The following is a 27703-nucleotide window of genomic DNA, read 5'->3' as shown; positions in this document are numbered from 1 at the left end:
TCCCTTTCAAAATAAAAGTCTGGTACTCATACACTCTTTTATATAATATCTCGGTTGCATCTAAATGAGTAACAATGTAAACAAAACAGTCAACCATTTGAGCCAACCAATTCCGGACAAGGTCCCAAAGCTGTAGGGGTTGGACACCACACTTTTCTTTTCTGTAAATATTTTCTCATGTTTTCATATAGTTAGGGAAGACAGGAGTAGTTTCGTATTTTTTATTTCTGTTATTTTGTCCCTACCTCTCTAGTTCAAAACCAGGAGAAATTAAGGAAACATAAATCTGGCATCCACGTTTAACAAAAGGACTCCCAAGAGTCTATTTAAAGACAAGCAAACAAACAAGTAGCTTACAAGTAATTGTAATGTACAATTGTAGCACTTGTAACTTACAAGGAGCAACTACTTCACTTTTAGCAACACCGTCAAGTCCACAGGTGATATGTTTTGTTTTTTCAGAAACAATGAATCAAAATTACGTGAATTTTTCCTTTAAACAAGCTAAATATTCTAATATATAATCTAAACATATAATCTAAATAATATAATGTAGGCCAAAAATATCTGACTTTAAAAACACTTCTTAATATACTTCAAGTATTCAAAATCAAATATGCAGACGATATGTCAATCGGTAAGTATGGAGTATTGCTAACACTTGCTGATTACTTGAGTTGCCACAGATACAAACAATATTTCCGTAAGGACCAATAAAGTGAAACTACATGTGCATATACATGCTGCCCTCACTGCCTCAGAATCATGGGGATGTTTGGCAAATGTCAAGCATCAAGCATATTTCACATTAGTCCATCTAGGCCAGTGCATGGTGCAAGAACCACTTTTAAACCATGTGTGAAGATACATCAGGTGTAAAACTGGATGTGGATCTCAATGAGCTATATGCACAGCTACTGTTTTTCAGCCAATGAACTTCCAGTAAATGACTTGTGCGGCTATTTTTAATTTCATACAGTTCCTTTTACAGCATCGATGTTGTAATGTAAGTCAAATATATTCAGTTAAATAGACTTAAGCATCCATTTGGTTGTTAAAACATAAAAAGAGACTGTTTAAACACAGGTGCCATCAGGAGCAGCAGGTGAGCACTGAAACTCCACTGGGCTAAAATTCATTTCCAGATTTTATATTGTATCTCAGCCAGGCAGTGAAGATCGCTGATTTTTTAAAAGAAATCAGATCTTAAACGCTGCAATTTTTTTATGGGATGACAATTCATCACAAGCCCTAGGGCTGGCTGACTGAAATTAAAAGTCTGTGTGCGTATAGCCCATTGATAGAACACATGAATGGACTGTCAAAAGTATTCAGATTTATGGAGCAGATCAGGACCGACAGTGTCAATCAGGGCCTATGTGAGCAGTGGCTTTATTTGAGCAGGATCAGGCATCTCTTTATTACTGGAGCCAGAAAGAATTTGTATTGCCTTCTTTAATATTTCCTTCAATTTGTGCCAGATGTATTCAAGTGAACCCATATTTGCAATTTTCAACATCTCATTGGTGTAGCATCCTTCCCCATGAGCTTCTTGCATTGAGTCAATCATCTGAAGTAGTTGACTAACTTGATCACTGTTATTATCTTTGTTATCAATGATGTGATATCTCTGCCCACATTTATTGATCACACCAGAGAGAAATTCGTTCTTGTGTATGCCTGAATCTAATTTTTCACGATCACATTCATCTCCATGGGTGAAAACGATGATAATGTGCTTGGTCACATGTTTTCCAAACACAGTCTCTACACGCTTCAACATGTTTGCCTCCTGCTTTGTGAACCGACCGTATTCAAAGATGAGAAGGAAAGCATCAATACCTCCTTCAGCCTGACACAAACTGCTTCCAAACTCTTTGGCTAGCTGGTTTTCCTCCAGTTTTGTGTCAAAGAATCCAGGCGTGTCGATCACAGACACTTTCCTCCCAAATACATTCGAGTCTTTCACACTGCTCTCCGTAGTTACAGCATTCACATCTTTCTCAGATCGGAATACTTCTATTCCCAGGATGGTGTTTCCTGTTGCACTTTTCCCAACACCAGTCTTCCCTAGAAGCATTATTTTACGAAGAGGGAGATTGTTGTTCCCATCAGACAGAGGGGTCTGGGTAGCTGCTGCAGAACAAACAAACACAGATCAGTATCTAAACTGGAACCATAGACATTTTGTTTTATACATACTGTACTGTTATACATATGGTAGTTCTAAGTGGTTTTTGGTGTGTAATCAATGTCAATCAATGAAAGTGCAATATAGCACCAATAATGGTTCTGTAGTTGTTCTTTGGAGTGGTTAAGGTTTTGCATAGCATCAGTGGTGGAAAGAGTACTGAAAAATGATACTCATGTAAAAATACCATTACTTGCATAAAGATGTAGTGCAAGTAAAGTATCTGTTGTAAATATTACTCAAAGATTAAGTAAAAAGTAGACCTTTTAAAAGTACTGAGTAGTGAGTATTACACTGGGAAAATGTTGATACATTTACATGTATTTTGTGGATGTGTCTAAACGTAACATTCTGTAGTGCATTTAGTTATTGTCCAGCAGGCATACAACGCCATAAGATGCTAATATTTGTTTACATTTTGGTCACCTGACATCACAACCAAGTTTAGCCAGTGTCTAAGGACAATATTATTTTGACGTCCAATAATCACGTGAAATGACGTTGATATTTAGTTGATTTTAGGTTGTTAGAAAGTGAATAAAATCCAACGCCGAGCCAACATCTTACACAAACGTCACTGACTTTTATTCGTCAGGTATGGCAACTAAAATCTAACATCTGATATAACGTCATAGTGGTCACGTCCACACAACGTCAAGTTGTAACATCATTCAGGCCTGTAGCCAGCCTGCTGAAAGGGGTGGTTCTTTTTTCTCCAAAAGTGGACCTTTTTGCAGTTATACGCCTCAGTTTGTATTTAACTATGAGATTTAAATACTGCATTTTAGTGACATTTTAACCACACTTTTTGATATGCTGAAAACATTTAATAAAAATCTGCAGTAAAGAAAAATTTATTACATCATATATCATTAGAAAAAATAGCACATCCGTTACAGTTTTAAAGTAACAAAACTGTAGCCTACTGTCATTTATTAGACAAAAAACAAACTGGCCAGCACATTCAACTGTCCTCAGTCACAATTTCAATAAAAATAATAATTAAAACATAATAATAATAATAATGAATTCCTCAAATAAAACAAATGAATTGAGCAAACAGCCTCAAAAACACAGACGTGACGGGATTAACGCCTTTTGCTGTGAAGTGACATCTGATCCCTGAGGACTCCGCTTGCCATTAAAGCCTTCATTGGACAGTTATACAAAAAAAATAATGGCAAAAATGGGGAAAGGAAGGTCCTGCACTGGACAAGTCAATAAATATACAGGACGTCCTGACTAATGCGGCCAGTTAACCTAGAACCTCATGGATGGGGACAGATTTTCATCTGAAGTAAGTAACGTTTGGCAGTCTATTTTTTACATATGTTCAATATTTTGCGATAATGACGCTGCTGCCTGCCTTTTCTGCCTTTCTTACTCTTTTTGATTCACAGCGTTACTCAGTATAGATGTCGCATCAAAGATTCAAAGGTTACCACTCAGTGGGTTATGTCACGTGCCTCGCGTCTAGGTATTGTGGCTTTGGGGCTCCATAGGATTCAAATTACAGGCCAGAGTTATTTCAAATGACACTTTATTATTAAATATTGAATATAAATATTTTCATTATATAATAAATATATTATATAATATTAAATTACATAAAATAATTAAAAGGACAAATTCAGGACCTTTTGGCCGTGGGAGGTGGTTCGTTCGAACCACCCGAACCCCCCCTGGCTGCATGTCATTATATTTGATGGGTTTTAGGTTGACCGTTGGACATTGATGTCGACTTGAGTTCTGACACAAACCCGATTTTCATTTCCAAACAAAACAACATCCCTACGATGCTGGGATACAACGTCGATCTGATGTCATGTTGACGTCTCATCCCTGCTGGGTGTTTAAGGCCATTTCAGTCATCATACAGTAAACATCCGTCATCTTCTCATCAGTGACCTGCATCTAAACAGTCTCTTGCTGCCGGAAGTGGTGTTGGCGAGACCAGCAGGGGGTGCCCAACCTGTGGTCTGTGTGGGTGCTAATGCCCCAGTATAGGGACGACGACTCTATACTTCTCAGTGAGCGGCGTCTTTCAGATGAGACGTAAAACAGTATGGGTTTAACCCGGCACCCTGCCTAAATTTGCCCACTGGCCTCTGTCTATCATGGTCTCCTAACCATCCTCATATCATAATTGGCTTCATCACTCACTGGTGTGCGGTCTGGCACAATATGGCTGCCATTGTGTCATCCAGGTGGATGCTGCACAGTGGTGGTGGATGAGGAGACCCCCCCCCCCCCCCCACAATGTGTAAAGCCCTTGAGTGTCCAGAAAAGCGCTATATAAATGTAAGGAATTATTATAATTATTAGAACATGGATTGCTGTAAAAACTCGTCAATGGCAGGGAAGTGTTTTCCTTAAATGATGAGTTACACTGTCAATGGTGGGAAAAGAGGCAAAATGGTTAAGATAGTTTCCCTATGATTACGAGCCAAATAACCCATTTGAGAGGTATTTAGCACCAATTTTCAGTGTATCATGTGACACCTTTTTCTAAATCAATTTTTGTCAATCCTGATCTGAGCTCTGATATGCCTATTAATTACCTGCAGTGGGTGAAGAGCAGCTCTGATCTCTGTTAGGTGGCTCCCCCACCTGTAAAACACAGAACGATATTGCTTCATAACGGAAATGAGAAACAAAACATCACAGCTGACTTTCTTTGCCAGTAGAGCTGAATTGTTAGACTGTTCATTTAAGTAGTGTATCAAGTTGTAATATCTTATTGTATTATTCTTATTTTTCTTTGTATTTAAACACCTTTACATAATTTTATCTGGTCATGCTAATAAAGCAGTTTTGAATAGCTAGGAGAAGTAGCCAGCATAATAAAGTGTTTTAATGTGCGAAACTTTTCAGGCTTCAAATACATTTTGGCAAAATAAACCTTGGTAATATTTTACAGTAAAATTTCATTAGTTAAAGGGTTTGTTCACCCCAAAATGAAAATTCTGTCAGTAATCAATCACCTTCATGTCATTCCCAAACCCTGAGAGCTTCAGTAATCTTCTGAGCACAAATGAAGGAGTTGTAGATGAAATGTGAGAGCTCTCTCGTCCGCCATAGACAGTAAGGGTCCAGAGATGCTCAAAGTTCTGTAAAGCTGTAAAATGAGTCTGTCTATAGCTTTTCTAACATCAGGTCATGTAATACAATGTAGCACACACACCCTGATCTGTAAGATATAGGCACTGAAGTCACATGGATTTTTTGACAATGTTTATAATCTTTTCTGGAGCATCTCTGGACCCTTGCTGTCAATGGAGGACGAGAGAGCTCTCGCATTTCATCTTAAACACCTTCACTTGTGCTCAGAAGATTAATGAAGCTCTCAGGGGTTTGGTTTTACTGACCGAATTTATATTTTGGGGTGAACAAACCCTTTAACTAAAGAAATTTTACTGTAAAATATTACCAAGACTTATTTTACCAAAATGTATTTGAAGCCTGAAAAGTTTCACATTAAAATATCTTCATTTGTGTTCGTTCAGAAGCTGAACGAAGGTCTCAGTGGATTGGAATTATGTGAGAGGGAACAATTAAAAACGGTATTTTAATTTTGGGGTGAACTAACCCTTTAGGGCTCTATTTTGACAATCCAGGCGCAAAGCCCAAAGCGCAGGGCACAAAAGCATTAATGGCGTGTCTGAATCCACTTTCGCTATTTTAAGGACGGAAAAATCCACTTTGCGCGGTGACGCATGGTCTAACAGGGTTAAGCTTATTCTCTTAATGAGTTATAGGTCTGTTTTGAGAATAAATCAATCAGAGTCTCATCTAACATTCCTTTTAAGAGTCAGTTGTGTTGTAAGTGGAAAAAACTGAGCGCTTCACTAGCAAGAAAACAGTTAAACAGACCATCTACAGGCGAGAATGAGAGATGAGCCTCCTCATTATTTACTTTCACTTTCGCTCTCGTGGATAAGGAAAGGTGTTGTACGCACAGACATCCATTAGCCGACATGATTAATTTAGTTTATTAAGCGCAAAGATTTGTGTCAAAACTCTTTCTAAATTCAGTTCTAATCTCCAGCAAATGAATAAATGAACAATAATAATGAAGTGTAGTCAAACAACCATATACAGCTGAAGTCAGAATTATTCGCCCCCTTTGAACTGTTTTTTCCTTTTTTAAATATTTCCCAAATGATGTTGAACAGATTCAGGAAATGTTCACAGTATGTCTGATAATATTTGTTCTTCTGGAGAAAGTTTTATTTGTTTTATTTCAGCTAGAATAAAAGCAGTTTTAAATTTTTTAAACTCCATTTTAAGGTCAATATCACTAGCTCCTTAAGCGAATTTTTATTCAACTGTCTACAGAACAAACCATCGTTATACAATAACTTGCCTAATTACCCTAACCTGCCTAGTTAACCTAGTTAAGCCTTTAAATGTTGCTTTAAGCTGTATTGAAGTGTCTTAAAGAATATTTAGTCAAATATTATTTACTGTCTTCATGGCAAAGAGAAAATAAATCTTGAAATTGTTATTATAAACTAAAGTGTGAATGAATGTGTTTATAGATGATCTCACCGGCTGCTGCTCTGTGTGGCTCAGCTGATCTTGAGCTGTAAGATAAAAAGTTGAATCTGAAACACCTGCACAGTTTATGCGAGTAATGTAGTACATTTGTAATCATACAGACCATACTTACCAAAACTCAGGTCAGTTTCAATTATCCCGTTAGTTTTTCCGTTATGCTTAATTTTCCTCATTAGCTCTTCAGCTTGCTTCCTGTTACTTAGACTCTGTTTGTTGTTAAAAACCAGATACTGGTTGTTCAGTTTCAGCACCAGCTCTTTGAGCTCTTCTGAGTCCTCCATGTACTGTTCAATGGTGTTTTCATCGCTCTCCAGCTCATCTCCTTTAGTGAAGATAATCCAAGTGTTCTGCAAATTATTAATTCCTAAAAAACTTAAAACTAAATCAGCAGCTTTCTTCTCTTGTTCTGCAAATCTATCAGTGCTGATCACCCACAGAAACACAGTGGGGGCTGACGAATTCAACTGCAGAAGCTTCTGGCATTTTCCCTCAATCTCTTCATTCTGAACCCCAGGACCTAAAAACCCAGGGGTGTCATAAATATCCACACTGAGGCCGTTAATTGTCACAGAGGCTCTCTGAACATCTTGTGTTACTGCATTTAAACTTTTTTTTGAATGAAATATTCTTTGTCCCAGTATCGTATTTCCTGAGGAACTTTTTCCAGCCCCGACCTGTCCAAGCAGGACCAAGTGACAATGTGGAGGTGAAGATCCACTCTGCATTTCGTTGTTCATTTCAGATCACCTTCAAAAGACAACAGATAAAACTGTCATAAATAATTAAATAATACAAGAAATTTTAACTGGAACTGAATTTTCTGTAGAAAAACAATATTTGCAAATTGAAGTTTAGCATAAAATATGCATTTTAAGATATAATAGTATACACAGTATATATTTACAAACACATCTTATTACATAATTGAATGTACCTCTGGACAACACACAGCTAAAATAATTTGCTTATGAGTAATTGTCAAAACATCAACATTAGTATGCTCTTTAAAGCAATACAAAATATATTCATTAAAAATAAACCTTTACAATAAATCTATTGCACATTAATATATTGTTTTCACAAAGTGCTGTAAAGCTTTAATAAATATACATGAAAAAGTTGCTTTAAGTGGCCTTTAAGTAGTTCTATCTGCAAAGACACATCACAAGAGTTGAACTTTCATAAAATGAGAAGTATATTAAAAGATCACACTGTATACAATTAAGCACATTTATTTATAGTGAAATGGAGATGAAAAACTGTCCTTTTTTATTAAAAAAATTCATACATACCTTTTCTTTAACACATAAATGCAACTTCAGCTTTACGCATAAACAGCACACTTTTCGATTTTAGAATTTTGAAATTTCTATTATCATTTGTTTATTTTTTTTATCAATCAGCTACAATAAGATTATGTATCAGCACAATAATGAACTTAGTTTAAGAACCAACTCTCACTATTAACTAGTGGTTTAATGCTTAAAACACTTATTCTACAGGATCTTATTCTACATCCCAGCACCCAAACTCATCTACTACCTTAATAACAATTAATAACCAGCTAATTAGTAGATTGTTCAGCTAATAGTCTTAGTTAGGGGTTTATTAATAGCGGGAATAGTAAAATTCTCACTATTAAACAAATAGCTATGACTTTTACCTGAAATTAAATTGTGACCAAAATTGTATTTCAAATAAACGAAATAAATGTATATAAAATTCAAGATAGACCTTATGATTGTCTTGCTCTTTTAATCTGCAGATAATATTCAGAAAATACTTTGGCAATGTAACTTGATTAGCATTAAAAATTTAAATAAAAGGATAGCAAATTATACAGAACAGATGAATCATATGAAAATCAAACATTAAAAACAATGTCTGACACGAACAAAATTACACCTGATGATTCTTTCGTCTATGTTATATTTGACGAAGACCCCGATAAACACCTTGTTATAATCTCCTTTTACGTGTAGCAGTCTAGTCTACTGAAGGATTTTCGAGAAACAATGAAAACAGGAACTGATCGGCGCTAAGGATTCTGACGAACGTGTTTATCTGCAACGAGTTTTCACGTTTGAAGCTTAATCAGCTACTACTTTTGACAAAATATCCCCAAAGAGAGAGAGAGAGAGAGAGAGAGAGAGAGAGAGAGAGAGAGAGAGAGAGAGAGAGAGAGAGAGAGAGAGAGAGAGAGAGCAATTAACCACGGAGAACAAGAATAAGTCAACAATGTGATCTTAATTCACAAGTCACAGAAAACTATGACTTCAGTATTTAGTTATGCATATATGACAGCAAACTGCGTATTTATAGGCTGAATAAATCTGAAGCAAGCTATCTTTACTGAGGTGTCGAATAATCTGTCACAGTCAAAAACCTAACGAAGTTCGAAACTATTGTTGAAGTAAAACATTGAAATAATTCATACATACCTTATCCATTGTGTCTTATTGTCTTGATATATAATAAACCCTCAATGCATTAGCGACGAAACGCGAATTTCAGTTCCAAGCATTTCACTTGCTTTCACTTCCTTGTATTCAGTAAACACAGAGCGTTGTATGACGTAAATGTGCTGGCCACAGACAGACAGGAAATCATTTTGTGACTGTCCTCACAATTTGATGTGGCGTTCTTAATGTTTTGAGCAGCACACGAATCCTATTATTATTATTTTTTTTTTTGCAAAGGCTACTGTAGAAATGTCTTGAGTTTCATCAATGTACATTTTCTAAACGCCAAATTTTGCATTGAACTATTTTAACATCAATGTCTTGCCACCAAATCTGGACTAAAAGATTGATGGACACAGGTTGTGTTATTTTAGGATGAGCATTGCTGTTGTTTTGTTAGCATCTAAAACGCTCACAGATTTAGCAATAACAGAATTAGCATTGCTGCTCACTGCTTTTTTCTTAAATCAGTGCAATTTATTAAATGCAATGCATTCATTTCTGACCCATGGCCAGCCTCCTCCTATGCAAAAGACGTTTTTAAGGAGAGCCTTATTTTTTATAGGGCAGCACGGTGGCGCAGTGGGTAGCGCTCTCGCCTCACAGGTTCTGAAGGTCACTGGTTCGAGCCTCAGCTGGGTCAGTTGGCATTTCTGTGTGGAGTTTGCATGTTCTCCCCGTGTTGGCGTGGGTTTCCTCTGGGTGCTCTGGTTTACCCCACAGTCCAAACACATGCGCTATAGGGGAACTGATGATCTAAATTGGCCATAGTGTGTGAGTGTGAATGGAAGTGTATGGATGTTTTTCCAATGATAAGTTGCAGCTGGAAGGGCATCCGCTGTGTAAAAGATATGTTGGATAAGTTGACGGTTCATTCCGCTGTGGCGACCCCTGATTAATAAAGGGACTAAGCTGAAAAGAAAGTGAATGAATGAATTAAATTTTATATTGGAGTCTAGCTAATTTCAAAAGTAAAGCTAACTTTATGCATCTGTTGCTGGATCTTAGTCTTGCTGGTGCCCTCTGGATTAGAAAAATACCAGTTGACTCAAAATGACTCAAGAAAACACTTACTGTAGTGAAGTTTTATGCTAACGTTGTCATTGTTTCAGTGTTTAGCCCTACAGAATGAAATATCAGTTAAGATTCATGCAGTATTTTTAGAATTTGTCAGATTTTAAGAAAAACATATTCATAGTACAGTTTCAAGAGTTCACCCTGAGCTGATGATTGATTATAAAGCTTGTTTGGCATGCTGTCCCGGAAGAGAGCCCTGAGTTTATGAGATCCTCGAGCCCGAGGCTCCCTCCCGTTTGCAAGGCGAGAGGAGAGTTTGAGCTCAGGTAGATCTGGAGAACTCCCCTACTTGTTAATAGTGAATGCAATATATGAATAACCATGGAGAGAAATATTGCTGATTAATCGTTCATCTATGGTGTCACTTTGGTTTAGTCAAGGAAAGGGGAGGAGTAGGGGTGAAAGGGGGGATTCTTCAAGATCTTCTGGCTAAGATAAGATACTCTGGTTATTTATTGCAATTTAGGAATCATCTGATTGGTCAATCATGCATTAGTGTCACGCTGGTAGACAAGGATGGTTATCGTTTATCGGTTTTATTCAAAACAAAGTCACTTAATCAAAGTGAGGAAGTAAGGGAGCAGTGTTAATGCTGTTAGCGATCTTCTTTAACAGCTTAGTAACGTAAACATCTGATGTTAGCGATCTCACATATAGTTCGTTCGTGGGAACATCAGCAGGTGAGCATCCAGAAACACAGTTCATCAAGTCAATGGTGGATCTTCCAGTTAAGCCCTCGATCAGTGTGAAGGATCCGAAGGCACATAAGGAACATCCGTGGGTGAGTATACAGACACACAGTTCATCAAATAACTGGCAGATCTTCTAGTAAACATCAGATAAAAATATACACTTCCCTTGATGTGTCAAGGACTCTAAGGCTATGTCCGAAACCGCATACTTCCATACTATACAGTACGCTAAAATCAGTATGTGAACCGAGTATTGCGTCCGAATTCATAGAATTCGAAAATCAGTATGCAAGAAGTACCCGGATGACTTAACTAGTTCCGGCGAGATTCTGAAGTGTGCATCCCATGCATGCTGCACTATCCCATGATGCCCCGCGATAGAATTCATTAATGCGACTGAAGCGACGCAACTGACGCAGGTAGGTCACGTGACCATGACAAAATGGTGGATGTAGTACGTCCGAATTCCATTCATACTTTTCACATTCATACTGTATAGAACGTACTTTTCTAATGGCCTTTGACGTTTAAATTCAAATGCAGTACCTACTGAGTAGTAGGCGGTTTCGGACGCAGCCTAAGACTCCATCCATGAACATCCATGGAAGAAGAGAAGACGAAGGAGCGAAGATGAAGACAACCATCTGACTTCAATACCGGCCGATGACTGAGAGGAGAAGGTAAGCTTTTATAGTGTCCTTTGGTGATGGAGAACAGGTGCAGGAATTAGAATACCGGTGAGGGTTCACAGGATTGGATGGAGGTGATTTGTGAGGGAGAGCGATGATTGGGTGAGCAGGAACGAGCCGGGGATGTGACAATTAGCTAATGTGAGACCAGGTGCAGTCAATCATAAGTACGTAATACTCTCCAAATTAGTTTATGAATAAACTTTACATAAAAAGCACTGCAGCTAAACACAAAAGTGTAGATAGATAAACTTTTAATACTGGAAGTCTATATTTTTAGTCCATATTTACACTAAAGAAATGTTTGTACAGTATACTGTATTTCTAATATCTTTACTACAGCACTCAGTGCTGACCAATAAATACTCTGCATTTAAATAATTCAAAATCAACTATACAGCATCTCAGACACGGAGCTTTTGTAGTTTTTTCCTGATTTCTGGGATGTTTTCATCCACTTGAGTCTCTTCCACCTCCTGTCTCACATTCTTACATTTCTGCTTATAAAAACGCTTAAACTCTTTAAACTGCCTGTCCTTTTCTTTCACTAACTCATTCAACTCTTTAATTTTCTTGTCTTTCTTCTCCTCTGTCTCTTTCATCCATCTGATTTTCTCCTCCAGTTCTGTCTTCTCTTCATTAAATGTGTCTGTTAACTCTAATATCTTCTGATTATACAGCTTTCTAAACTCCTCCTCTTTGTCCTTCAGCATTTTCTCCACATGCTGAAACATCTCACTGGTGTAATATTTATCCTCATTCTTGAGCAACATCTCATCAACCTTATCCAGAAACTCTAAAACCTGTTTGCGATTGTGAACTTTAGTGTTGTCGAACACATAATATCGTCCTCCACATGACTCTACAAGGTCTTTTAAATCACGTCGTGCTTCACTAAGTGTTATTTCAATGTCCTCAGTCAGTTCATCTCCATGTGTGAAGAGGATGATGGTGTGTTTATCTGCTGCTTCTCCAAACACTGCTCTGATTTTCTCCACTGAGAGACTCTCTTCTTCAGTGAACGGGCCCAGTTTAATGACCAGGATGATGGCGTGAGGTCCAGGAGCTGTCATATTCACACATTTACTCATCTCTCGTATGGTTTCAGCTTCTGACAGTGTGGTGTCAAAGATGCCTGGACAATCCACCAGCACCAGCTGACGCTCGTCCACTTCTCCAGTCTCCTTCCAGCACTCTTTAGTCACAGATGAAGCACTTTTAGCGGCTCTAAAGGCTTTTCTACCCAGGATTGTGTTTCCAGATGAGCTTTTACCTGCTCCTGTCCTCCCCACCAGAACCATTCGTCTCAAGGACACTGAAAAATAAAGTGTCATAAATAAATACTGCAGCATGCAGTAGTTCCCATCTAAAATGTATTTAAATTAGGCCTTCAAGGGAGACGCACATATAAATCATGCCCTTTGTTGACATACTGTACTTACTATTTGGAGGTTGAAATTCATAACTATCACTTCTTTTTCTTGCCTGAACATCACCAGGATCTAAAAAGGCAAGAAAAGTAAGTAAGGTGTAGAAATATCATGAATATCAAAATTAAAAACAAATCATCAATTAAAATTTAAAATTAAGAGACTTTTAATTTCCTGTTTACATTTGAACTATTTAATAGAGCAAGTGATTAAATGAAAAGTAATCGAAATCGACATTCAGAATCTATAATGGACCTAATTTTTCCAGGGCTATTTTTTCAATTATTTCCCTACTGCGTGTGGAGTCACCTGACCCAGCTCTATTAAAGGCTGATTTATACTCTATGGCTGTTTTGAATTAGCTTGAAATAATGTGGTTACAACATTTACTTTGTACTGTTTTGTAAAGAATCGTGGGCTAAAAATTGTACATAATAATTATTGGTGCTTGCTTTATTTGTTCTAAACCTCCAAGTGCTTCGGGCATGATTGATACTTTGCAGCCACATCTGATCTCTGGTCAAGTAGGATGATGGACCTATTTTGAGCCTTACTTTGCACTACATTGGCTTAGGGCTGGACGATATGGCAAAAATTTATATCATGATATATTTCTTAATTTCGGTCGATACGATATAATTCTGATATCGATATGGACAATATTAAAAAGCCAGGAAAAAAATGGCAAGACTGCACACAATGGATGTCTGTACCCACAAATGTCTGCAAACTGAATTTGCATGTATAATAGTATATATATATATATATATATATATATATATATATATATATATATATATATATATATATATATAATTGAATATAATTCTATAATTCTTATAAAGCTATAATTCCTACAATAATGTCTCATAAGTATAGAATATTAATGATGATGAAAATGATAAAAATAGTAACAATGAATTACATTCAAAGCAGCATCATAATGAGAAATGTAAGTTATCTGCTATAAAAAAGTCTGTTACTTTATGAAAAATAAATGTATGGTTTGCATCAAACAAAAATAAAGCATTGCAGTAAGAAATGTTTATTTTGCACTATTGTTTTTATATGCATGTCAATTTAATAAATAATATTTCTGCTACAAAACAAACGAAAGACTATAATAAATCATTCAATTCAGTGCTGAAAGCTGCAAAACAGTCATCAGTAACTAAATAGAAAAATAATATCCATCTCAAGAAAGAATGGACAAAAGAAAGTAAAGTCTCACTTCTGCCACTTTTTAAAAGTTTTGTTTGTATAGAATGTTGAGAAAATCAATGAATTTAATCTATTTTGGAATAAGGCTGTAAGATAAACAAATGTGGAAAAAGCACTATGAATACTTTCCAGATGCACTGAATTCTCCATTACATTAATTTTATTATTGACATAAAAACATTTGTTTACAGAAGATTCAAGAATTGACTGTTGATTTTAGGCAATGTGTGTTTTAATTTCAGTTGTTCAACGTTGATGTTCAATAAATAAGCATAGATAGTAGCTAGTGTGTGTTTCCTTTATTTATTTTAAAATCAAGTAATTACCCTTCATTCAAAGATCTCTCACTTGTAATATGTGAGCATATTTACTGTACAAAACTTGTCAGTAAACTATGAGGGCAAAAAAATGTAAATAAATAAAATAATCGTTCATTTATTGTAATCGAATTAAACTGTTTAACTAATCGAGATTTAGATTTTAGGCCAAATCACGCAGCCCTGCTATTTAACTATTAAACATCACAATATTATAAATTTATACATTTGCCTTAAATGAAAAAATAAAATTTTTTAAACATAATTTTGGGTAAACATATTTATATTGTTTTTTTTAATATTTTCTTTAAACAATGTATACTTTATTATAGTATATATAGCATATTGTTAAGGAATGCAACAGCATACTCTTAAGTAACTAATCAATATGGTAGCATATTTTCGTTTTAACTACAAAAAAAAAAAAAAAAAAAGGTAAATGGTGTATTGTAGTATAATATTGCCTATTGTGCAAATACAGTATTGGGCCATTTGTTTATATTACCATATATGTTATTATAACTTTACAATTTCCACAACACATTAAAGTAATTTACTATAACATGGTTTAAAAACACTTTAGTAATAATTTACAATAAATGACTGACTACAGTATTTATTTGTGTGGGGATATTTTCCGAAAATATACAGAAACTAGACTTCAAAACTGACTATACTGTAAATCACAACTCGACGAAACGGCATTAGAAATCAATCATAAAACGAAAGTATCCTAAAACAAACGAGAAACATCGAAACAATTATTTTTCAAAACCAGATAAGTCAAATATTAGTAGAGTACACTGATATTATAGTTACCTTTTGGATCTGCTGTGGTTACACTTGAAGAAGACATAACTCACATTGGGTGTAGATCACAAGAACATTCACGCAGGTAATGGCGGATCTCACCGATGTAGAGAGACAGATCACGTGACAGAAACAAACCTCACATTACTGTTCTTAAATTCAGTTCAATTGAATAATTAACATTAGAAAGACAACGAAGTTCATATATGAAGTCAGGAAAGGCAAACGATGCTCCACATTAAAATTCTATAAATGCAGTTTTTACTTAGCAAGCAATTATAACGACTGTAGTTCTGGTATATCTGAAATCTGTTCAATATTGAAGTGACAATGCCCTCTGATGGTGAACAGCTGTAACTGCAGACAGTAATCCATAATCCATACGGGAGTCACAAAGATCGAAATATTTATTCATCCATCTATACAATTTCATTTCGGCTTAATCCCTTTATTAAACAGGGGTCATCACAGCGGAATGAACCACCAACTTATCCAGCATATGTTTTACGCAGCGTGTGTCCTTCCAGCCGCAACCCAACACAGCGAATACACTCTTACATACACACTCATACACTACAGCCAATTTAGTTAATCAATTCCCCTATAGCGCATGTGTTTGGACTGTGGGGGAAACCAGAGCACCCGGAGGAAACCCACGCCAACACGGGGAGAACATGCAAACTCCACACTGAAACACCAACTGACCCAGCCGGGGCTCGAACCACAACTGCACCATGCTCCGTAGATCGAAATTTATGAATAACAAACACATTTCCTTGTATTTAAATATATGTAAAAAAAACATTTAAATATTTGATTTTGGCCCCTCTTTTTTACTTTTTCGTCTGGTACCCATGCATGCGTCAAGATATAATGTTTTATAGGCTTATGAAACATGAAACGTGTCACATGTATAGGTTTATAAATGCAATATAAAGACAAATGGTTTGGTTAGGATTTTTATGCATTTAGAAAACACATATATTGCACATCAATTAGGAAGAGATCAAAACATGTAGAAAAAGTTGAACTTATTACATTAATGATTTTTAATCTCTAAAATATCGTCATAATTTTTACTAAATGATTTGTATACCTCCTTTATAAATTAAGATTTATTAACATACTAATGCCTAAACTAATTTCAGTAAGAGAGTAAACACAAAGTCTGTAAAATAAACTATCAAAAGTATTTTATGATCACTATTTTAGTGACTGTAAGTTCTTTGCTGTTGATCTGTCACTGATTTTTTTTAGTATGCAAAAAGTAAGAATATACAATCACAGATAATTGAAAAGAAAATGAAAACACAAAAAGGAAACATTTAAAAAAAAAGAAAAACAACAACAACAACATAAAAACAAAAGAAAAACAAAAACAAACAGAAGGGGTAAATACATCACACATTAAAAAGATTGTATAATTTACACATTTCAGTTGTTTTCAAAGCCTTTTTTGCAAGAGTTAGAAATAGTTTCAAAGTAATCCTGCATTTCAGTAAGCAAAATACTTAAAAAAGGTTTTATGTATACATTTATGTATATAACATTTTGTTAATAAGATAAGAAGATTACAAAAATATATTTTTTTTTATGTAAAGCAGGGGTGTCCAAACTCAGTCCTAGTGGGCAAGTTGGAGCTAAACTCTGCAGGACACCGGCCCTCCAGGACCGAGTTTGGACACTCCTGGTGTAAAGCTTCTGTTTTATAATTGACAAAACCAAACAAAGACTTTTCCTTACTATGGGAAAATGTTTAATCAACATTCTCAGTTACAAAAAAGAGAAAGATATTTTCAAAGCAAACTAGAGTAACTGCATTGCCAAAATAAGTGAACTAGGGACTCTGGGTGTTGCTTACAAAATTAACAATTAGTATTGATATATTTTTTACATCTTAATATTTCCAATAAAAAGTCACATTTGGAACTGAAACAATTGCAATAAGAAATAAAGAGCGTATTGATTTGTTTGAAGAGGTTGCAGAGAAACAACATTTTTCTTGCATTGTAGTAGTAGAGGAGTCTAAAGGAGGAAACACAGAAAGATAGGGGATGCCCTGGAATAACCCAATAACTCCAGATGGTATAGCATCAAACACAACAGCAAATTCTTTAGGGGGGATGGGAATATTGAATCGATTAATTCGATAATTCTTTATAATTTAATAAATGCCCATTTGAATTAGATAATTGACTAACAAGCAGAATATTTGCTTCAAACCAGCGTTGAAAGGAAAGAGATTTGTTTTTGTATACAATATTTTGGTTATTTCAATTTAAATATTTGTGAGGAGAGAGGTTGTGCTTGTATAATAGTGACCAGGCAAGAAGAAATCGCTTATGAAATTGAGATGATTTAGCTGGTATTTTCTCAACATTATAGTTACAGAGTAATAAATTAAGCCCCCCAAATTTAGATATGATATTGCTGTTTCGGTGGTGTTTGTGATGACGTCACAGCGGTTCCTCCTAGAGGCGAATAGCGGCAGTGTCTGCTCCAAAAGTGAAAGTGAAAGTAAAGTCCTGATACGGGCTGCAGCAGCTGTAGAATATGTGCCTTTATGTTTCTATTGTCTACGTGTGCTGTGATTTAAAAAGACAAAGTAGAATTCAGATAAATAAATTCCTTGAGTAATTTAACTTCTTTTTAGTCATTTAATTAGGCTACTTTTCAGACACTGTAATCAGAAACATAATTTACCTACAACTTCATTTTAAAACATTAAAAATGATAAAAATAATCATGTAAACTTTGACAAAATGTCAAAGATTTACTAGTTGTTAGCCAGTTCATGTAATGACTATGATAAACACAGATATAACGTTATCATAAATAATCACCATGTTCATATGAGACAGGACAGTATGTCTTCTCCAAAAGCTGTTTTTCTCCATTCTGTCACCTGATGGAGTTTGTGGATTATTGTTAGTATTGTATATAGTATATTTAATCATGTTTTGTTTAACTATTGGAATAACATGTGCACATATTAGTCTAACATGATTAAATCAATAATATAACACTATATATACACTGAAACACACTAATACAATAACACTATATATACACTGGAAAATACAACATGAGTTAGAGACTGAATGTGTTTTGTTCCAGCTTTCTATAACAGTTTGTTCTTTGTGGGCTTTAAAATGTGTTTGTATTTCATTACCTTTTCAAAGAGTCCACAAATATCCCACGGAGGTTCTTCAGTGACAAAATTAGATCGATAAATAGCTGATGATCATAACAGAAACCCTCTATAAAGATGTTTGATTATCTTTGTTTTAATCCTAAACAGATGAGAGATCTTTTCTAACTCTAACAAAAGAATGATTCATTGCTCTCGTTGGGTATTAAAGAAGGAGATAGAAATGTGTCAGGCGCGAGTCTGTGTGCAGACAGACCCATAGTGAGAACTCTCAAGCTCAACACTATGTATAATTTGTGCTTGACTATTCATCTATACTCTTAGAATTAATGTTGTGCATCTATTATTTCTGAATTGACGTTTTATTGTTTGATTCTGTATTTCTGTAATGACTAATTTAACTACACTTTAGTTCGAGTGAGAATGTCCGTGAGAATCATGCAAACCAAGGGCGTGAAACTCTAAGCAGCGTCTGGTCCCTAATGAACACATAATTGAAGAGTATGGGGAAAAGCTTACATGCATTTTACCTTCGACCACTCATTGGCTTCTGTCTTGGGGCTGATAGAATTGAACCCTACACTGGGGTGTAAACAGAATGATCTCCCTAAACTAATGTCTCCCTTTGCATTAAACTTTGGGCATTTTACATTCAGAGATGCTGTTTATGTTCACACAGCTACAACATTACACATCATCTAAAGTTTAACATAAGATATTGTAGTGGACCACCCCTTTAATTGTTTTTACTCACATGAACAAACAATGAATAATACATTTCTTATAGTATTTGCAAATGTTTGTTAAAGTGAGTTAATGAAAGTAAAGCTGTTTATGTCCATGAATTTGGATACTAATAATGCACTAATAGATGTTGAACTATGATTAATAAATACTGTACCAGTATTGTTCATCAATGTTATGCATTTACTAACCTGAACAAGCTTATTGTTAAGTGTGACCAAATAATCTTTGCTAAAAGTCAGATGATTTTTCCTGTAAGTTTTGTACTGACGGTGACCTTTAATTTGGAATTACAACAAAATGCAGGGCACACTAACATTTTTCCCGTCTTGGTAACACTTTAACTACACACTATGAATCATTCATTAAGCATTAGCATTTAGTTAATACATCATTTGTTAAGCTTTAATTCTAAATTAATGAGTGTTTATAAATAATATAACTAGTTATAAGTAGTTTATAACTACAGCTACACATGCTGTGTTCTTGACTTAAGCACATGTATAAAGTGCTTAATGTATTTTTATACTTTAATTACTTCATTTTTATTTATAAATGAAGTATCATATTATTTACCAACCCTTTGTATTTAGGAGTAATTTGTGTTTTTAGGATCATTTAGAATGTGCAAGTAAATGATTAATAAACTATTCAGATTAACACATATATATATATGTCTTATTATTCAGGCATAATAGTAATAGTTACTCAGTATGAAGATGTGTTAATAAAGCATTTATTAACATACAGTTTTGTGACCTAACTATTTATGACAATTTTATAAGGAATTAAGAAAGATGAGATGCAACCAAGAAGACTCCCTCACATGTGTGTGTTATGAAGAGAGCTATATGGATTAGTCCTTCAGATATTTCAGTTATTACAGTCACCTGCTGAAGTAAACAGCTTAGACCCTATATACCAGGCTCCGCTTCAACTAGAAAAAACAGTGTGAAGATGTATTTCAGGCTGAAAGACAATGCTGTTGCAGAACCAAGTGTTGTTTCTTTTATTTAATCTAATAGTTTTTTTAATTTGTTGTCTTTGTGAAAAATTCTTAATGTCTATTAAATAATTACTACTGTACATTTAGGCAAGGCAAGTTTATTTATATAGTACATTTCATACACAATGGTAATTCAAAGAGATTTACAGAAACAAACATTTGAAAAGAATTATAAAATAACGACACTATAAGGTATACGAAATAAAAAAACACCAAAATAATTAAAATGATTGAACACAGTTGTGTTAAAACAGATTTAAAAGACATGAAAAAGGAAACAAAGCAGACATAGCACAGGTGTGCTGTTGGACGTAGCACAGTGCTCATTCAGTAAAGGCACAGCTAAACAGATGCATGTTCAGTCTTGATGTGAACAAGCCCAATGTTGGAGCACATCTGATCATTTCTGGAAGCTGATTCCAGCAGTACCTGAAATTATTTTTGAGATTATATTTGCTCTGAAATTATTTTAAAAAATATTTATCTTTTGTATGTGTACTGTAATGCTGCAAAACAAAATATATAATATTAGATTTTTGGCTTTAGAACCATGCATGTGAAACTTCTGGCTGTCAAAATCTAAAGTATTCACTTTCCTGTGAAAGTTTATACAATATTTCCTAAGAGTTAAAATAGAAAAGATTGTTTCAAAATAATTTTAATAACTCATCTTTAATAACTGATTTATTTTCTCTTTGTCATGATGACAGTAAATAATATTTGACTAGATATTCTTCAAGACACTTCTATACAGCTTAAAGTGACATTTAAAGGCTTCACTAGTTTAATTAGGGTAAAGTTAGGGTAATTAGGCAAGTTATTGTATGACAGTGGTTTGTTCTGGAGACAATCCAAAACTAATATTGCTGAAGGAGCTAATAATATTGACCTTAAAATGGCTTTAAACCTATTAAAAACTGCTTTTATTCTAGCCGAAATAAAACAAATAAGACTTTCTCCAGAAGAAAAAATATTAAAGGAAATACTGTGAATGTTTCCTGAATCTGGAAATATTTGACAAAGAATACATTTTTTAATAAATTTCACAAGAGGGCGAATAATTTTGATTTCAACTGTTTAATCAATCAAGTTTTTGTATTGTAATTAGGGAAATATCTAATTTAATGCTTTAACTCAGGAAAGATCTCACTTAATGCATTAACTGTTTTGGAATTAGTTTTAAAATTGTAATTGAATGTTGTTATTTGATAAAATATGTGTTTATTTAATAAAAAGTCCAAGGACAAAAAGATGAGGAAAAAGAGGAAAACGCACAGACAAATGTATCAGTTTGTTTATATTAAAGAGAATTGAATAATTTGTATTGTTTTATTTACTGTTTTGCATATTGTTATGAAATTAAAATTTTCTTGAAAATGTGACAAAAAAGCTACTTATTCATTTCAAATTAGTTTTTACTATAATACAACTAGTTATAAGTAGTTTATAACTACAGCTACACATGTTGTGTTCTTGACTTATAAGCACATGTATGATGTGCTTAATGTATTGATCTAAGTCTTTCATTAGGATGCAATATAATAAGTGTGCATTGCTTTTAGATTTTTCTGACATTGACATGATATACTATTTCAGCAAAAAAAAATCTTTAATAATGAACTGAAAAAACAAGGGTGGGAAAATGAACAACTTCAAGTACATTTTTTGGGTAAAGGTTTTCATTGAAGCAATAAAAGCAATTAATGTATCAGCCCACGTGCATCAGAAAATGTACAACAACTAGAAAATGTAAATATTTCCACCAGAAACAGATATTTTAATCGTATAGCAGAACTTTAACCCATTACCACGAGTTTAACCAATAAATCCATTACCTAAACTTATATTATATCCAAAACGTCAACCCATAACAGATTATAAAGATTGTGTTGTTGTAATATACAAAATCTAAACAAGATTATGTCATTCGTCTGATTGAATTACAGGCCTGTTATTGTTGGTTTTATGCTTGAGTTAATCCCTCTCAAACGTGATTTTGCATGTCCAACAAAACTAGTCCCATGTAACTAACCTAGTCTATCCCCAGATAATCAACAGCTGCACCAACAGCTGCACCAAAAGTTCCACCAACCACAGCACCAGCAGGGCCAGCAATAGCTCCAAGAGTTGCACCAATAATTCCACCAAGAGTTGCACAACATCCACCAAATGTAAAAGCTGAGAAAGTGAACCTACGCTTATGCTGCTTATATATATATAACCATATTATGAATCATGAAACTTAACAGGTAAGACATGCAATTTCCCAAAAATTAACAATAAAAGTCACTAATACTATGCTGGCTGATTTGCATGTTGATTCTATTAATCTGGAGCAGTTTATGTTTCATTTAGTTTGTATTGTGTAGCATGTAGGCTATGTGTTTTTCTGTCAATTCAAAATGTCATTTTATTTTCACTTTGTGCAAAAGCAAAGCATAATTTTGCATCCTATGATAAAGGTCTATAGGCTGACAAAATCTTTACCCTGAAAACAGAATAAAAGTTTATTGTAGATTAAACTTTCAAAATAAATATATGTGGACTCATTATGTTTTTTTTAAAACATAATTCACCCCCATATTCTACAATATCTTTATATACAAGTACGCTTTAACAATGCACATAAATCAGAGAAATTGATTTTGATCATAAATAATCAATAGACTATTCTATTGTAACGTATTTTTTGCTTGTCTCGATTGCTGAAACAATGATTTCAAATCAGTGTTCCTGCATCTTTATACTATTTATATTTGATCAGCAAGGGTGACGCAGTGGTTAGCACTGTCGCCTTACAGCGAGAAGGTTGCTGGTTTGAGCCTCGGCTGGGTCAGTTGGCATTTCTGTGTGGAGTTTGCATGTTCTCCCCGTGTTGGTGTGGGTTTCCTCTGAGTGCTCTGGTTTCCCCCACAGTCCAAACACAAGCACTAAAGGGGAGTTGGGTAAGCTAAATTGTCTTTAGTGAATGAGTGTGTATGGGTGTTTCCCAGTACTGGGTTGCAGCAAGGGCATCCGCTGTGTAAAACATGCTGGATAAGTTGCCGGTTCATTCGACTGTAGCGACCCCAGATTAACTGAATAATTTTTTAAATTATAAATTATAATTAATAAAATAATAATTCAAGGGACTAAACTGAAAAAGACCCTTAATCCAATAGATTAAGATCTTTTCTGTAGCGCATTTATTTTTATTCTAGTCATTACAGCATAGGAGAATTGCAGATAAAACCCAAGGGATGGCCGTCCTGTTCAAATTAGACAGGAGTCAAATATTTAAGTTAAATCAGTTGACAAAAAGTATGTTTCCTTGTAAATGTATGTACATTTCCATAGGCCACAGAAAACGAGTAAAGCTCCAGCCTCCACTGTCTGAGAATAGGCTGCAGACATATAGTCATACATATCATCATACATATAGTCAGAAAAACAATGATCAAATGTCAGTAACATCCTTTATACAGATTCTGATATAGCTTAACAGATGAAAAACAAATATTTCAAAAAAGAAAAGGTCATATAGGCATAACATCTGGATGGATTCCTCTTCTGGGCCACTGTTGAGATCTTCTGGAGACTCTTTGTCATATACCTCTCGCTACAATAAACAACCTTTGTAAACACAAATAAAACAACTCTACATAGCTACAACTCATCACTGGAACAGAACAATACATTCACACAGAGCAAACTTGAACTGATTTAATTTACAACAAAACTGAATAGGATCAAAACATTACATTCTGAAACTCAAGAGAAATGTTTTAATTACAAAACAAATGCACCTTTATTCTCTGCAAGTACTCACTAGAGTGTCTTATTGTAGTATTAATGATGTATTAAAATATTAGCTCTGTGTTTGATGTGTTTATTGAAGATTGGAGCTCAAATTTGTGGACCTGGAGGATTGAAAAACTTAAAATTTATCAAGAAATAAATATAGTTAACTAGGCTGAAACATTTGAGTTGCTGTTTTATGAATGCTAAACCTTGAGTAAAACATGAACATTGAATCTAGAAATGATTTGCTGCAGAATTAAACTATAACTCTGTATCTTATATTTTACTGCAAAGGAAAACTCTTTACCTTTGTTCATTTTAATCCGTAACACTTTAAACTTAACTCCAAGATTTATATTGATCATTTATTTCGTTAAACAGTGCTCCTGACATTGAATTTATTATTTAAATGATAACCTGCATGAACTTTATCTGTCACACATGTTGTAGTGTCCTCATGTGGACACTTGAGGGCACTAGCTTTTGTTTTAGATTATGGTACAGTATGCATAGTATCTGTTCACGTGTTCACTCATTGTTTTCAGCTGTATCTGAGTAGAAAATTATATAAAGAAAGAATACAATATAACAACTGAAATATACACAGATGCATCAAGAATTCGACAAAGGGTAGGAGTGTCATACACTATTCCAAAGTTAAAGATTGAAGCTGCTAAAGGAATTAGTAATAATTTAGCAAGTGTATACAGCAGAATTGGTAGCGATATGGTTGGCTCTAAAGTGGGTTGAGGATAATAAACCAATTAAAGTAGTCATTGCGTCTGATTCAAGTTCAGCACTTATGAGTATAAAAAATTTAGTATCAGAGTCACGGCAGGACATCATTTATGAAATAGTGCAGATGGGAAATAATCTGATAATATCAGGTGTCATCTTCTCATTGTTGTGGGTACCAGCACACATAGGGGTCAGTGGGAATGAGATGGCAGACAAGTTGGCAAAACAAGCAGCACAGCAAACTACAATAGACATTAACATCAAATACAGCAAGTCAGAAATCAAAAGTATTGTTAAAACTAAAGTATTGGTATTGGCTAAGGGTAATCTATAGAAAAAAGGATTTTGGAAAAAGTTTTGTTTCACTATAAGTAATACATAGGTAGGTAAACTCCTAATTCACACTCCAATACAGATGGTGGTGGTTATGCTCTAAAAAGCTGGTTGCCAACCGCCAAAAAATAAATAAATAAATAAAAAAAAATCACAAGAAGAAGAAATTTTAGTTGCCTTTGGATTTTGCTTGATCCTTATGCTTTGTTTTTGTCTGTTTGTTTGTTCCCTTTGGTTAGAATTTCTAATTTTTCTATTTCTGTTTGCTATTTGTCTGAACTCTTTTTGTGCACTTAGTTTGTATTTACACGGTTTCTGGATTTCAGCTCATTTTTTTGTGCTCAGTGTTTGTATTACTACTTATTGTACTTGTTTTCATCAGGTTTTGTCCCTGCCTATCAACCTGTCTTTTTGGATCACCATTGTTGGTTTAATAAATTATTTGCTGCACTTGGATTTTTTCTTGTTTTGTAAAACCTTTTGTGACAATCAATGTATTAATATCTAAAATAAGATTGTATCCACAAATTCACACTGTCAGCGTGTGGCAAATATGTACAAACAAAACAAAATATATAGAGAGTTAATCAGTTTTCTCTTTTAAACGAACATCATTGCTGAAGAGGTAATGAGCCACTCCTCCTTGCAATGCTCTAAATATTGTAGCTGAGAAATCAACTGGTTCATCAAAATACACAGTGCACCCCCCAGCAGCACATGCAAACATTATTCCCAGCAGGTTGGCATAATTCAGATTTTCTTCAGGTAATCTCCGGAAGCATCTCTGATTACGGAACAGTGTGTAAAGGACTCCTGGAAGGACTCCTGCTACTGCTGCTAACAAAGCACCAGAACATCCATACGTAAATGTTTTTACATCAAATAAACATTTGTTACTCATATTAGAATAACCCAGAAAAACAACAATTAAAAGATTAACTGCATAGAGATTCCCTGGCTTCATCAATCTCAGTAAAACTACATTGGATTGAGTCTCAAACATTAGTAAAGTATAGCAACTGTTTAGATTTTCAGCTATCATTTTTTCAATTTTTCCCAGTAATTCAGTGACCTGCTCTCTGTTAGACAGTTCATTATTGTTCAGCACATGAAATCTCCATCCACACTCCTTCATTAGTGTGGACAGCTCTGTGTTTTCGCTTGACATTTCTTCTAGGGTTTTATTTTGAAGTCGGTCTCCATTTGTAAAGATGATAATTGTGTGTTTCATTGCATTCTTGCCAAATGTCTGCTTGAAAAAGGACACAACCTCCATGTCTTGTGTGGTGAAAGTGCCTAAAGAGAAAACCAGCAGGATTGCGTGTACTCCTGAAGGGCACATGCTTAGTCCTTTCTTCAACTCTGCAGTCAATTTGGCATTAGTTGTACTTGAGAAGTTTGGACTGTCGACAACTGTCACTCTTTTGTTTGACACTTCAGCAGTGTGTATCTGGCATCTCTCGGTGACGGGAGTCAAACTCTGCTCGGATTTGAACTCGTTTACACCCAGGAGGTGGTTTGCAGTTGCACTCACTCCTACACCAGTTTTACCAAACAGCAAAAGATTAAGATCACAAGGGTCTGCCATCTTCTTGACAACACGCTCCATAACTAAAAGAAATTCACAAGATTTACATTTAATATTTTCTATATACAGTTCAAAAAACGTTCCAATTTCTTGAATCACTCATTTTTATTCAACTATTTTTGTTATTTTGATATTAGTAGCAGGTCTGGCTCTAGGCATGGGTGGGCTGAGTCCACCCAAACGTCAGTCTTGCCCACCCAATCAAAAAAGACAGCAACATACAAATACTTTTTTTATTATTTTCTTTTGTACGATTTGTGATTTGATAAAAGCAGTAAGGCGGGCTCTGTGTTGAAAAAAATGGAAAAGGGCGTTGAAAGCCCTGACCAATCATAATCAAACACAAAACAGTTTGATTGGCTGTAAGTAATGGCACTCTCACTCGTGAGACGAGGCTACTTCAGTGCAATGGATAATTATTTTGTGCCTTTAAACATACATGCATGCATGTCCCAGTAAAAAGCTTTGAGACATCATTTACATTATATGTCAGTGTATTTATTAAGAGTGCTAATCCTAGAATAAAGGTGCTATTTTATATGCACAACACTGGTGAAATTAATAGTTTAATGAAAACAAACTGATGCATGCACTCAGAAAACCAATCACATGCACCAGGGGGCCCCAGTAAGTATCTAGAAGTAAAAATGATACCTATAAACTACATATAGCATTGTTTTGTAATGTTATGTAATAATAATATTACGAAATAAAATATCCATCATGAATCCCGGTCGTTACAACAAGTATTGTGTCACTAATAAAGTCAGTGAAATCTACTTCAAATTTATACATAAAATATTTTCAACCAACCAGTTTCTCAAGAGGTATAAAGTTGATCTTTCTGAATCGTGTGTTTTTTGTGGAATGGATGTATGTTAGATATTTCCGGTTTGATGTTGAATGTCTATTTA

At 34.7% G+C, this 27703-nt stretch overlaps 3 protein-coding genes across 4 annotated transcripts; all 3 read right to left on the bottom strand.

Moving 5' to 3' along the window:
- Nucleotides 1-193: 193 nt before the first annotated feature.
- On the bottom strand, nt 194-9295 carry LOC130220774 (GTPase IMAP family member 8-like). Of its 2 annotated transcripts, none has more exons than XM_056453014.1 (5): nt 9193-9295; nt 6864-7498; nt 6743-6777; nt 4753-4801; nt 194-2133 (listed from the first exon to the last, which is right to left on the bottom strand). In XM_056453014.1, exons 2-5 carry the CDS (start codon nt 7486-7488, stop codon nt 1376-1378), a joined length of 1467 nt encoding a protein of 488 aa, XP_056308989.1. In that variant the 5' UTR covers nt 7489-7498; nt 9193-9295; the 3' UTR covers nt 194-1375. The 2 variants fall into 2 exon arrangements, with proteins under 2 accessions (XP_056308989.1, XP_056308988.1); XM_056453013.1 differs by having other exon boundaries at nt 195-2136.
- Nucleotides 9296-10755: 1460 nt separating this feature from the next.
- LOC130220787 (GTPase IMAP family member 7) lies at nt 10756-15550 on the bottom strand. Its single transcript, XM_056453030.1, has 3 exons — nt 15459-15550; nt 13114-13173; nt 10756-12986 (listed from the first exon to the last, which is right to left on the bottom strand). Exons 1-3 carry the CDS (start codon nt 15493-15495, stop codon nt 12076-12078), a joined length of 1008 nt encoding a protein of 335 aa, XP_056309005.1. The 5' UTR covers nt 15496-15550; the 3' UTR covers nt 10756-12075.
- A 6832-nt stretch (nt 15551-22382) lies between these two features.
- LOC130216983 (GTPase IMAP family member 6-like) lies at nt 22383-26810 on the bottom strand. The gene is made up of 2 exons (XM_056448948.1): nt 25994-26810; nt 22383-22468 (listed from the first exon to the last, which is right to left on the bottom strand). The coding sequence occupies exons 1-2, from the start codon at nt 26808-26810 to the stop codon at nt 22383-22385; spliced, it is 903 nt and encodes a 300-aa protein (XP_056304923.1).
- Between the last annotated feature and the right edge of the window lie 893 nt (nt 26811-27703).

The sequence above is a fragment of the Danio aesculapii genome, chromosome 3, assembly GCF_903798145.1.
Source record: "Danio aesculapii chromosome 3, fDanAes4.1, whole genome shotgun sequence".
Lineage (NCBI taxonomy): Eukaryota > Metazoa > Chordata > Actinopteri > Cypriniformes > Danionidae > Danio > Danio aesculapii.
This window is presented reverse-complemented; position numbering and strand designations above follow the sequence as displayed.

Bases quoted from the DNA above. Each gene is read 5' to 3' on its own strand.
- LOC130220774 (XM_056453013.1), bottom strand. From the start codon at position 7,488: ATGAACAACGAAATGCAGAGTGGATCTTCACCTCCACATTGTCACTTG. The intron at 6,778-6,863 runs GTAAGTATGGTC...TTTATCTTACAG, and splicing joins TGAAACTGACCTGAGTTTTG to CTCAAGATCAGCTGAGCCAC. The intron at 2,137-4,752 runs GTAATTAATAGG...TTTGTTCTGCAG, and splicing joins CTGCTCTTCACCCACTGCAG to CAGCTACCCAGACCCCTCTG.
- LOC130220787 (XM_056453030.1), bottom strand. From the start codon at position 15,495: ATGTCTTCTTCAAGTGTAACCACAGCAGATCCAAAAG. The intron at 13,174-15,458 runs GTAACTATAATA...TTGCCTTTTTAG, and splicing joins AACCACAGCAGATCCAAAAG to ATCCTGGTGATGTTCAGGCA. The intron at 12,987-13,113 runs GTAAGTACAGTA...TTTATTTTTCAG, and splicing joins TGAATTTCAACCTCCAAATA to TGTCCTTGAGACGAATGGTT.
- LOC130216983 (XM_056448948.1), bottom strand. From the start codon at position 26,810: ATGGAGCGTGTTGTCAAGAAGATGGCAGACCCTTGTGATCTTAATCTT. The intron at 22,469-25,993 runs GTAATCAGAGAT...CAACTCTTGGAG, and splicing joins AGTCCTTTACACACTGTTCC to CTATTGCTGGCCCTGCTGGT.